We start from the raw sequence: 11,145 nt of genomic DNA, 5'->3' as shown, positions 1-11,145 counted from the left end.
GTCTGTAGTCTCTCAGACTATGTGTTTGTTGTATATAGAAGACTGAAAAAGGGTAGTCGTCCTTGCAACCTAGTCTAAATGAAGAGAGTTGCCCAAGTGGCTATCGGATATTTGAGTTGTGAACAACCACAGCATTTACCTAGTTTGAGAAGTGCACTTAGGAAAGGATATTAGGTGCTCACGGGCTCTTTAGTGGGGGGTGGAGGGTGTTACTCAGCTAGGGCAGTGCTCAAATTTAAAACAGGTTCACCGGTGCTCCCACTGTCGGTCACTGGAGTACCTGATGCTTCTCTGCTACTGCCCCAAAGGCTTCTAGAGTATCAGTACTTTCGAGTAGTAGCAATTTTGTGAGACTCTTTACAACACCCATGCAAGTTTATCATACCCTCTTAACCTGCCTTCATTGGGCTACTTTCTTCTGCTTAAATGTGTCGCCTACATTCTGAATTTAGGACAAAAAAGAACTGGACCCCAGCTTCATTTCATCCACTCATTTTCATTTGTCACTTCAACGCTACTGTTACCTTAATGCTCCTGAAGTCAGTTAACTTGCTGGACATTTTCAGTGTCTTCAACCTGTTCTCTCTATTTTGAATAATATATTTTCAACCAGAACTAACATTTAAACTCCTTCAGTGTAAGTGCTGTCAGCACCATCACCAACCTCTAGCATGATCCACTGTGCTACTAAGTACAATGATAAAAACATTCATCTAAGATGTTAGCTAAGGAGTTGGAATGTTCTATACAGTAAGAGGTAATTAAGTTTTCTATCGTTCAAGGAGTAAAACTGGCCGTAGTGTAACTTATGGAATGGTATAGATTCAAGTGGTTAGCCTATTAGAAGAGTAGATGAGAGAAAAAACCTGAGTTAGGCTATTGGCAGAAAAGACAGAGATGTAGCTGATTGGCAGCTACAAGTGGGTTGTAATTGTTTTAACCCATGAATAGAGACTAGAGAGCAGCAACAGCCTATACTATTCTGACTTGTTCTAAGCTGTGTTATACAAACTGATCACTAGGAGGCATCGCTTCATCAACTAGTGCGGTGAAAAAGGCAGCTAGGCAGATGAACCTAAGAAGTCTGGATAGTTCTGTATCTAATGAGTTAGTATTTAACCTTTTCAACCAGGCATTGTGGAGATGAGAGTCTTCATAAAGTATTTCTGCTGAATAGTATTTTAAAATGAACTGAATGACTAAAAAGTCTAAATTGCCTCGTGAATGTGGACCTTTGTGTGCTCGTGAGAGTGACCAAACATTTTCAAAGATCACTGGGGTTTTAGCTGTTTTTTGAAATATATTTGAACCTTGCTGTATCCCAGTCTTTAATAATACATTGCTGTGAGCATCTTCTGTGTATTGCAGATTAGGAAGTTCTTAGATTTTTAAATCTTAAAGTCAAGTTATAAATGAAAGTTAAACAGTTTTTAATAAATTACCAACTTCTTTTAAGTCAAATGTCTTTAGGCCAGTATTGATTAGTGGACTTTTTAAACAAGTATTTGGCTATTTGCCAAGTAGGAGAAACTGCTATCAACTGTTCCATTATTGTTTCTCCATTCTTTTGATTACTCTTATCTTAAAAACCAATAGGATGATAGTTGGTATAAGTACCTCTCATAATATTAGATTGCATGTTGCTCAGAAAAGTTTATAGGACTTAATTTTAGATAGCCTCTGTAGGATATAGCATTTAAGATCTAGAGAGAGGCCTAGCATGTGTAGTATTCCTAAAAAATTATACCAAATACATATTGGTATGGCAAGTTTGGGGAGTTTTTTCATAAAGTCCCTTACATTTTGAAAGTTTTCGAAAGGATGCATTGTGAAAAATCTGTCAAAAGCCTTTGAACACATTTTCTTTTTATGACAGGTAATGGGCTTCTGATTCAGTTTAAGTTTCAACTGATTAAACATATATTGAGTTCCTACTATGTGCCAAGAATTATACAAAGTGATTGGGACACGTCAAAATAATGGTCCTTGCCCTCCCTCTTGAAGAGGAAGTGAAATTACTCCATGAATATCTTCACCAGTATGTGTTCTCGTCTGGCATGTTAATATTATTTCTTAAAACGCGGTAGCCTTTGTTTTATTCTTTGTCAACAAGAAGTTGGATGCAAATTGGGGAGTCTCTGGCATTTTCCTAAAAATGAGACTGGATGAGACCAACAAGAGGAGACAGCTCTCTGGGGCATTCTAATACTAAAAGATGGGGGGAAGAGGAGGAACCTATAGAGGATACTGAGAGTGACTGGGGAGGTAGAAGGAAAATTAAGAGCTATGTCCTTGAAGCCAAGTGAAGAACTGCTTCCAAGAGGGAAAGCTAATCAACTGTCCGATGCTGCTGATACACAGTGTGATGTAGACAGCTGTAATAATGCAATTCGAATCCGCCTTTTCAAACTGGTTTACCAAAGCAGTGATTTCAATTTTGAAACTTCAGTAACTTGTGACATTTTGTAGGGTTTCATTATATCCACAGCTAAAGGTTTGTGGTATTTTGGGCAAAACAGTTACTTTTTTGTGAAACTTTTTCATGGTCTTTTTAAAACATGGCCAACATGGCCATTTTTGTGAATTGGATGTGACTGTTGAAAGAGCAAAGTTGTCACTGAACTACAAGATTCCTACATACCTGATATCTAATAATCGATGCACTGTGGTCAGGGAAGGCATATTGTAGAGTGACTTCTGAGCTGCTCACAAAGTCATTAAATCATTGAAATATCTAGGTGGAAATCGGGTGGTAAAGTATCTAGTTATAAAATAAGTGCTGGTTTTTGAAATTTGGAAATTGTGCTGGTTTTCAGACATTTTGAATTAATTTAGAATGCATCTGCTGCATCTTGATTAACTGCAGAAGGTTAGGTAACACTGAACATATTTTCTCTTAAGATAATGACTTGCACTTCAAGATTACATCTTAGTTTTTTACCCAGTCAAGTTTGTATTGTGTCATTTTTCCACATGAAATGTCTTTCTCAACTACACGTGCCCTCAGAGAGTGAGTTGCACAGTATCCACATAAGCTGAAGAATGGCATTCTGTTAAAAGATGAACAGCTGGTCGTGTAGAAATTCTCTGGAATGCTCACTTGTCCCACGAAGACAGCAAAAGAACTGAGATGTTAGGTGCAGGGTTTGTCACTGGTATATAGAATTGTTCATTTTTTAAAACAATCTTACTAGAAATTTTTATGTGATTTTAATAATTGCCTTTCTCCATAGAAAACTAATCCATTAACAATGTTTTTTAATTTTTCTTTAAACATTTTACTTATTTGACAGAGTCACAGCGAGAGAGGGAACACAAGCAGGGGGAGTGGGAGAGGGAGAAGCAGACTTCCCGCTAAGCGGGGAGCCCGATGCGGGGCTCGATATGACCTGAGCCGAAGGCAGACGCTTAACGACTGAGCCACCCAGGTGCCCCAATCCATTAACAATTTGAAGGCTCTCAGAGCCTACCAAGTGCAGTTCAGATTCAGGACTGTGCTGGAATGGTCCCATTTGCTAAGACATTGTTTCTTATACTAAGATTCAGGACCCTCCTGTGTTTAAAAGTTCTGTGTTTTCAATTACCCTGGAGTTCGAATTTTTCAGCATGACACAAAGGATTTGACTTGCTCCCCAAGCTCCTCGCTCTCCTCGCTCATTTCTTTGCTTGTTGAATTCTTTGTTTCAGCCAAAGTAAACTAGCAGATGAGCGAAGTCCTCCCTCCTTTCTTGGGCACAAGAAGCAGTCTTTCCTCTTCCTTCGGCCAACTCTGGTTTATTTCTTCTTCGTGTGTTTCTTCGTATTCTCGGGGTCGGTACACAGTCGGGGCTCTCTAATGGATGAATTTCCCCGCCAACAGGTTTGGTTTCGGTTTGTGCTCTTGATTCTGCCTTGCTTCCCAGAATATCTACAGAATTTTTTTTTAAGATTTTATTTATTTGAGAGAGAGTGAGAGAGCACGAGAGGGAAAAGGGTCAGAGGGAGAAGCAGACTCCCCGCTGAGCGGGGAGCCCGATGCGGGACTCGATCCTGGGACTCCAGGATCATGACCTGAGCTGAAGGCAGTCGCTTAACCAACTGAGCCACCCAGGCGCCCCTACAGAATTTTTTAAGATGCGAGAGTAGTAGGAGGGAACTAGGGGCGAGCACAGCATTACCTTTCCCAGGTCACAGATGAATGAGATTACAAAACCGATCTGGCCCGTTAGGCGTTTCCAAAGAGAGAGACCCGCGGAGGCCGTTCGGCTGTTTGGAGGGCTAAGCTGTGCCTTAAAGTGTGAGGTCTCGCTGGACATTCCCGGGACCTGTAGCTGCAGTTGAGTTACTGTTGAGAGATGTTGCAGGCTGTGCGGATGGGCCAAGAAGGAATCTAGAGAGCTTGTGTCCTGGGTGAAGATAGGCTAGTGCCAGAGCTCCGGGGTCGAGAAAGGGAAGGTGAGACGTCCTCTGAAGTGGGTCACCCTTTACTGGCCCTTCCAAACGGGACAGACGGCAGCCCTATTGCCTTAACAATCGCCCTCTCTGCTCCAAGAAGAGCTAATGACTGGAAGCAAACATGAGTGTAGACACCGTGTCCTCTCGGCTTTTGTGCCCTCAGATGTTTACATAGGGTCTCGGAGCACATCGCGAATCCCCGGGGCCGCTTCTCGAGGGCAGCGAGACAGCTCGGCATTCCAGGCACTGCCTGGTAGCCGTACCCACCCTCGCAGCCCCCGTCCTCATTTAATGCTGGTAGAGAGCCTGCCGGCCGGGGATAGGCGAGACAGTAGGATGGCCTCTCGGCGCCCTCTGGGCGTCGGCATTTGTCGCCGGGCAGCTGGGGCGCCCTCGGCAGTCGCCCCAGACGGAGGAGAGGAGTTTCCGGGGCTCGGGTCCCTGCAGCCTGCGCCGGGAAGGAGCGCGGAAGCGAGTGGGCGGTGAGAGGCGGAGCGAGGGATGCGGGGGGCGTGGACGCGGCGGGCTTTGGAGAGGCCCCAAGTTAATGAGGCGTGCGCCGGCGGCAGAGCGCCTTTCCGAGCTGGGCTTTCCCCCGCGGTGCGGGCGCCAGGAGCCGCCTTTTCCGCTGGGTGTCACTCGGGGGTGGGGGGGATGGCCCATTCAAAAGCGCCGCGAGGGGGCCCGGCCAGTGGCCTTCAGTGAGCGCTCGCAAGAGGACGGCAGAGGCCCGGAGGCTCGCAGCTCCGGGACCTTGTGGCGCATCAGGACGCGGCTGCCCGCTTGCCCGGATCCCGAGCCGCCGCCACCACCGCCGCCGCTCTGCTTCCTGCGTGTTAGCCTCCTCTGCGCGCTCCGGGCGGGCGGCCGCGGGAGCCGCTGGGGCGAGGACGGCGCGCGGCTGCTGCTGCTGCCCCCGGCCCGGGCGGCTGGAAGTGGAGACGCCGAGCCGAGCGGCGCCCCTCCCTATGCCGGGAGGATGTTGGAGAGCAGTGGCTGCAAAGCGCTGAAGGAGGGTGTGTTGGAGAAGCGCAGCGACGGGTTGCTGCAGCTCTGGAAGAAAAAGTGCTGCATCCTCACTGAGGAGGGGCTGCTGCTTATCCCGCCCAAGCAGCTGCAACACCAGCAGCAGCAGCAGCAACAGCCTGGGCAGGGGCCGGCCGAACCGTCCCAACCGGGAGGGCCCGCGGTGGCCAGCCTCGAGCCGCCGGTCAAGCTCAAGGAATTACACTTTTCCAACATGAAGACCGTGGACTGCGTGGAGCGCAAGGGCAAGTATATGTACTTCACTGTGGTGATGGCCGAGGGCAAGGAGATCGACTTTCGGTGCCCGCAGGACCAGGGCTGGAACGCCGAGATCACGCTGCAGATGGTGCAGTACAAGAATCGTCAGGCTATCCTGGCGGTCAAGTCCACACGTCAGAAGCAGCAGCACCTGGTCCAGCAGCAGCCCCCGCAGCCGCAGCTTCAACCCCAACCCCAGCCTCAACCCCAGCCCCAGTCACAGTCTCAGCCGCAGACCCATGCCAAGCCCCAGCCCCAGCCCCAGCCCCAGCAGCTCCACCCGTATCCGCACCCGCACCCGCACCCACACCCACACCAACTACCGCACTCGCACCAACAGCCGCTCTCGCAGCCGCACGGGCACAGGCTTCTCCGCAGCACCTCCAACTCTGCCTGAAGGGGGCAGCACCCGGGCCAGACAAGGTAAGGTCCCGACAACTCGGGCTACCAAGAGCCTTTCCAAGGAGATCTCGCGGGCTGTTGGGAGGAGTAGGAAGCCTAATTCATGGGTGTGGTGCTTGGAGGGGAAAATGAGAAGTCACTACAAGTTTCTGGAGATGTAGAAAGAAGGGAAGCAAGCCGGAGCTAGGAGAGGCCGGACAGAGAGGGGAAGGATGGAGGAACTGGGTTTAGGCTGGGCAGCCTCGCGGACGTTCTCCAGCGCACCCTGGCCCGCGCGGGTCCGGTGGTGCGCTTCCCAGCGACGCTGCTGGCTCTGTTCGTGTCACCAGAGCCGCTCGAGTGTCGGACACTCGAGGGAGCGACCCCCGTGTCTTTCTGAGCGCGCTTTGTCCGCCGGACTGGCCTAAGAGAGCTGGGTTTTGGAGGATTCTGAGCCAATGACTTAATTTCCTGTCATTTCTTTCCAGGTTTTGAGGACTTGAGGAAGTGGGACGAGCACCTTTCTATTGTCTTCACTTGAATCGAAAACAAAAGTCTCCCCGCCCCGCACCAGATCAAGTAGTTTGGACATCACCCTACTGATAACTTGAGATTCCTCTTAGTTTTCCGCATACTCTTCATCACAATGCAGGAAACGGTTTCAGTCCAGAAGGCTTTATTTATGAACCTTTGAAAGGATCTTCCAGTATGGTGGACCTTCTAGGAGCAATGATGTACTGTAATTTTATTTTAATGTATTTTGATTTATGATTATTTATTAGTTTTTTTAAAAAATGCTTGTTTTAAGACATTTCTGAATGTAGGCCATTTTCCAAAAAAGAAACTTTATTTTCAAAAACCTATTCCCTAGTAAATTCTAATCTTGGAAAAGAAAAAAAAAAGTAGAAGGGTGGTGGAGGGGAAAACATTAAGAATTCATTCATTATTCCTAGGGCATTTTCAGAAGGTCTGACACTTTCATTGTTATGCCAGGTGGTTGAAATTAAAGTCTGTGATATTACTTCTTTTTTTTGAGATTTTTTTTCTTAGACATATTTTCTGTAGAATAGAAGTTTAAAAAGCTAAATGTTCAGAATTGTATAACTATGAAAATCTAATTGCTTTTCTAAAAGGAAATTCGTAGTAATGATGTCTAATTCCAAATATTTAATACGTAACCCAACTGATGGCAGGATGGACATACCATGAATATATGGTAGGGCTGGTGTAATGCAGGAAAAGCCTTGCTTATAACATCCGTTTGAAGAGACTAATAAGGAGATTTCTATGATTTCTGAGTATGAATGCACTAGGCGTTTCAAAAAACACAATGGGGGGAAAAGAGAACCATTCAGTTTGTTTGAGAGAACATTTGTGCTCTTATTCACACTAGAGATTACCCTTCTCTAGCTTTGCACACTCTACTTGAACCACATTTTCTGACCCTTTTACTGTATTCTAGAAATATACTCTAGAATCTCATAGTTTAAAATACAGTTTGTAAATATTTTGAAGGACTAGGAGTCATAGCTTTTTTGTATTTGTACTGAAAATAATGTTGATGAGAGAAACCAACTGTTTTGCTTTTTATTGCTCTGTGAGAAATTTGAGGGTTCTATGTTTTCCAGTTAGGTTAACTAAACTCAGAAATTGAAAAAGGAAGGACTGGATAAACACTGGATTTTCAGTGAGAAAACAACCCAGTCTTGTTTTAGCGTCTACTTGTTCAGGAGTCTGAGGGGCGGGGTGGAGGGGGGAGCATGTGCTTTTAAAAGGTGGAACAAACCGTCTTCTGTGTCAAATCAAAAGGATGATCAAAATCCACAAGGGCAGATGCTACTTAAGCTTAAAAAGAGCCATAGTTGATAACAAATCCTCTTGGGGCTGAAAATCACTTCCTATCTGCAAGGCTTTACTGACGATCTCTGTTTTCCATTCTCTTTCCCACAAAGTCTTTGATAGTATTTTTCCAGCATCCAAATGGGAATGGTCAGTATTAGGCTATTGCTAAGTTAGGTAGTACAGAAACGAAAGTAGAATTTAACGCTAGAGATGTCTTTATTCTCCTTCCACCTGGGAAGGAGTTTAGATCTAATTACTTTTTAGTGCAATACTTAAATGACGAAATTTTGAGACCACAACTCTAATCTGCAAAGTTGTGGGGAAAAACAAAAACTCAGGCAAATGGCAAGAAAAACTTAAGGGACTCCCACTTCCAGTGGCTAAGTCACAGCTATGAAAATATGCTGCAAAGGTCAGAAGCATATATATACACACACACATATATATGTATATATGATGGGCAGTTCCGACAGCAAAGCTGAGGAGTTCTGAAGTGTGGTTTGGCCTCTCTTGAGACTACTGCTGAGCTTTTTAGATAATGTCTCATTGTATTGTTTTAATATATGCAGATCATATAACCCCTGATTAAACCATAGTTTTTCAAGTTTTTGTGCTATAAAAGTAAAGTCCATACCAAGTATTTTTTTTAAAGATTTTATTTATTTATTTGACAGAGAGAGAGACAGCGAGAGAGGGAACACAAGCAGGGGGAGTGGGAGAGGGGGAAGCAGGCTTCCTGCGGAGCAGGGACCCCCGATGCGGGGCTCAATCCCAGGACCCCGAGATCATGACCGAAGGCAGACCCTTAACAACTGAGCCACCCAGGCGCCCATACCAAATATTTTTAAAATGAAGATTCACGTGGGCTTTTAAAAGGTATTTGTATGTTGTTAGCTGACATATAGGCTAGGTAGTGTTCAAAAAAATATGCCCAGGCTCCCTCCTGGCTGCTGGAAATTTTTTTCCTGCCCCCACCCCCCCATGGCTGTGGTTGTTATTGTGGTTTACATTGAGTTGACCCTCTTAGTGGCTCTCTAGTCTGAACCCCTCTTAGCATTTACCTGTGAAATCTCAGAAATTAGAAAGGAGAGAAATAGGATGTTTTTTGTTGTTTGACACTTTGAAATGATTATGGCTGAATCATTTTTTTCAGAACAACAACATCAAAAAACAGGCTTACCAAAACTCAACAAAACAAAGTATAAATGCAAATCACTTAATGTGTCAGTGCCCAAATTCTACCATATTCTGTAAGAAATGATACAAACCACCTAAGGTGTTTTGAGGCCTGACAAATCATGGAAAAAGGTAAAAATGATTCTTTCAGTCCAAGAAAAGGAAAAAGGAAAGGACAGGTTCAATAGAAAATGCACCCCTTAAATAAACACAATGTAAAGAGCTGGAAAAGGAATGGACGAAGACATGAAAAGCAATGTCCCCATCTGGAAACTGAACTTTTGTCCTTGAACTTGTGTTGACACCAAGCCTTGGACACAGTGAGCTCAGTCACTATTTGTTGGGACAAATGAATGAAAGAAGAAAAAATATGTAGCTCCCAGTATCCAGGAGGTGGTTTCTCTTGCCTCACACAGTGCTTCCTTCACTGGCTTTCATGTCGTTCCGGAGGACAAGTACCACTGAGCAGGCTAAGCCTCATGACGAAGCTCCTTAGACAGACTCTTAGCAGAAATGCACCTGGATCTGTGTGTGCCCTACAGGGAGTGCTGAGGTCAGAGAGTAAATGGCTATAAAGGGCCCTTTCAAAGTGATCATTTCTGTCATAGAGGAAGCTGGGATTCTCTCATCATGTAGAAATCAGCCCAACTTTATAATTTCACTTCATGTGTTTTTTCCAGTGGAGGTAAAACAAAAACCAAAAAGCAACTCATTGCTTAAAGGAGCTCCCTTCCCATGTAAACACTGCGAGGAAGGCTTGCTTTGACTCTTTCCTGCCCTCATACACCAACACTCGGTTTCTCTTAAGGCCCCTCACTTTAAATCGGACACTACACGAGTTTGTTGCCAGTGTGTGAGTTCAAGCACATTGCATGTTTTCTGTCCCCAGAGAAAGTGACTTGGTTTTTGTTGGGCTCCAGTCATTTGCAGTGTCCTGGGCAGGGGCAGGCTGAAGAGAGGTTCTGAGACCTGAGTGAGACGGGAACAGTCCCATGGAGCTCAAAGCTTTGTAGGTGAAAATGGGCCTCGGAGTATTCCTTCTTCTCTTTTGTAAATGTCAAGCTAATTTGCTTTTGCTTTACCAATAAACTGCCCTCAGCCGCAGCCTGAAATTTAAACTTGGGAATTATAGAGCTTGACATTGAGTATATCAGCCATTCTTTCAAGAGAAATATGCATGTTTACCTAAAGCAACCTAAGATGTATTAATTGTGGAATTCTGTTGAATGGGTTTTAAAGATCTGTTTTCTAAATTCTTGACACAATTCGAAGGGTGACTTTTTGATCTGCAGTGTTGAACAGCCAATCTAGATTTACGGAAGATTGGATGACAAAGGGGTCTGTGACTTTGTTGGCAGGACATTTGCCAAATGGAGGATAGAATCCAACAGGGTTTTCCTGGCAGGGCACGATTGTCCAGTGAAGGCAGCAGAAGGACTCTGGAAGCATCTGCATAAAAGCTGGTGAGACCTACGGCAACCTGCTTTGAAGTGACCTGTCGGTGATCAGTTAGGCATTGGGGAAGGTTTAATAATAGGTGGTCCTTCTGGATCACTGTATTTATTTTGAGAAGAAAGATAAAACTATTGTCCATTACATTCCACTGTCAGTCTTATGCTTAGTTTTAGAATATGCAAATGTCGGCTTCTGAAAACCAAGCATCACCAGGTACCAAATGCTTTAGAAAATGTCACATTTGTGAACTTAATAGTGTGGTCATAATTTGTGTAAATATGTCTCAAATGATTTTGGAGAGATGTGATTTATTTTTCGTATTTTCAAAATGCATTCCATTTCAAATAAAGTATCCATTGTGATGACCAACCTGTGCCCCTTTTGGAGGCCTTGTTCACCTGGCATGTACAATATGTGTTCCAGTGGGAGAAAGGTTCTAAGGGGCTTGGCTGTTATAAAGGCCATGGCCATTCTGAGAAGAAAAGGACCATTTTTGAGGTTGGGAATTTTTTTAAAAGACTTATTTATTTATTTATTTATTTTGGAGAGGGTGTTTGGGGCGTGGGGCAGAGG

At 44.9% G+C, this 11,145-nt stretch overlaps 1 protein-coding gene across 1 annotated transcript; it reads left to right on the top strand.

Moving 5' to 3' along the window:
• Positions 1 to 4,970: 4,970 nt before the first annotated feature.
• PHLDA1 (pleckstrin homology like domain family A member 1) lies at positions 4,971 to 10,939 on the top strand. Its single transcript, XM_028105382.2, has 2 exons — positions 4,971 to 6,141; positions 6,588 to 10,939. Exon 1 carries the CDS (start codon positions 4,982 to 4,984, stop codon positions 6,113 to 6,115), a length of 1,134 nt encoding a protein of 377 aa, XP_027961183.1. The 5' UTR covers positions 4,971 to 4,981; the 3' UTR covers positions 6,116 to 6,141; positions 6,588 to 10,939.
• Positions 10,940 to 11,145: the final 206 nt, after the last annotated feature.

Source organism: Eumetopias jubatus, unplaced genomic scaffold (assembly GCF_037043125.1).
Source record: "Eumetopias jubatus isolate StellerSeaLion01/CBP00866 unplaced genomic scaffold, mEumJub1_p1.0 scaffold_8, whole genome shotgun sequence".
In the NCBI taxonomy this organism is placed as follows: Eukaryota; Metazoa; Chordata; class Mammalia; order Carnivora; family Otariidae; genus Eumetopias; species Eumetopias jubatus.
Note: the sequence above shows the minus strand (reverse complement) of the source record. Positions and strands in the feature narration are given on the sequence as shown.

Excerpts from the sequence above, each read along its gene's own strand:
- PHLDA1 (XM_028105382.2), top strand. The coding sequence starts at position 4,982 with ATGAGGCGTGCGCCGGCGGCAGAGCGCCTTTCCGAGCTGGGCTTTCCC.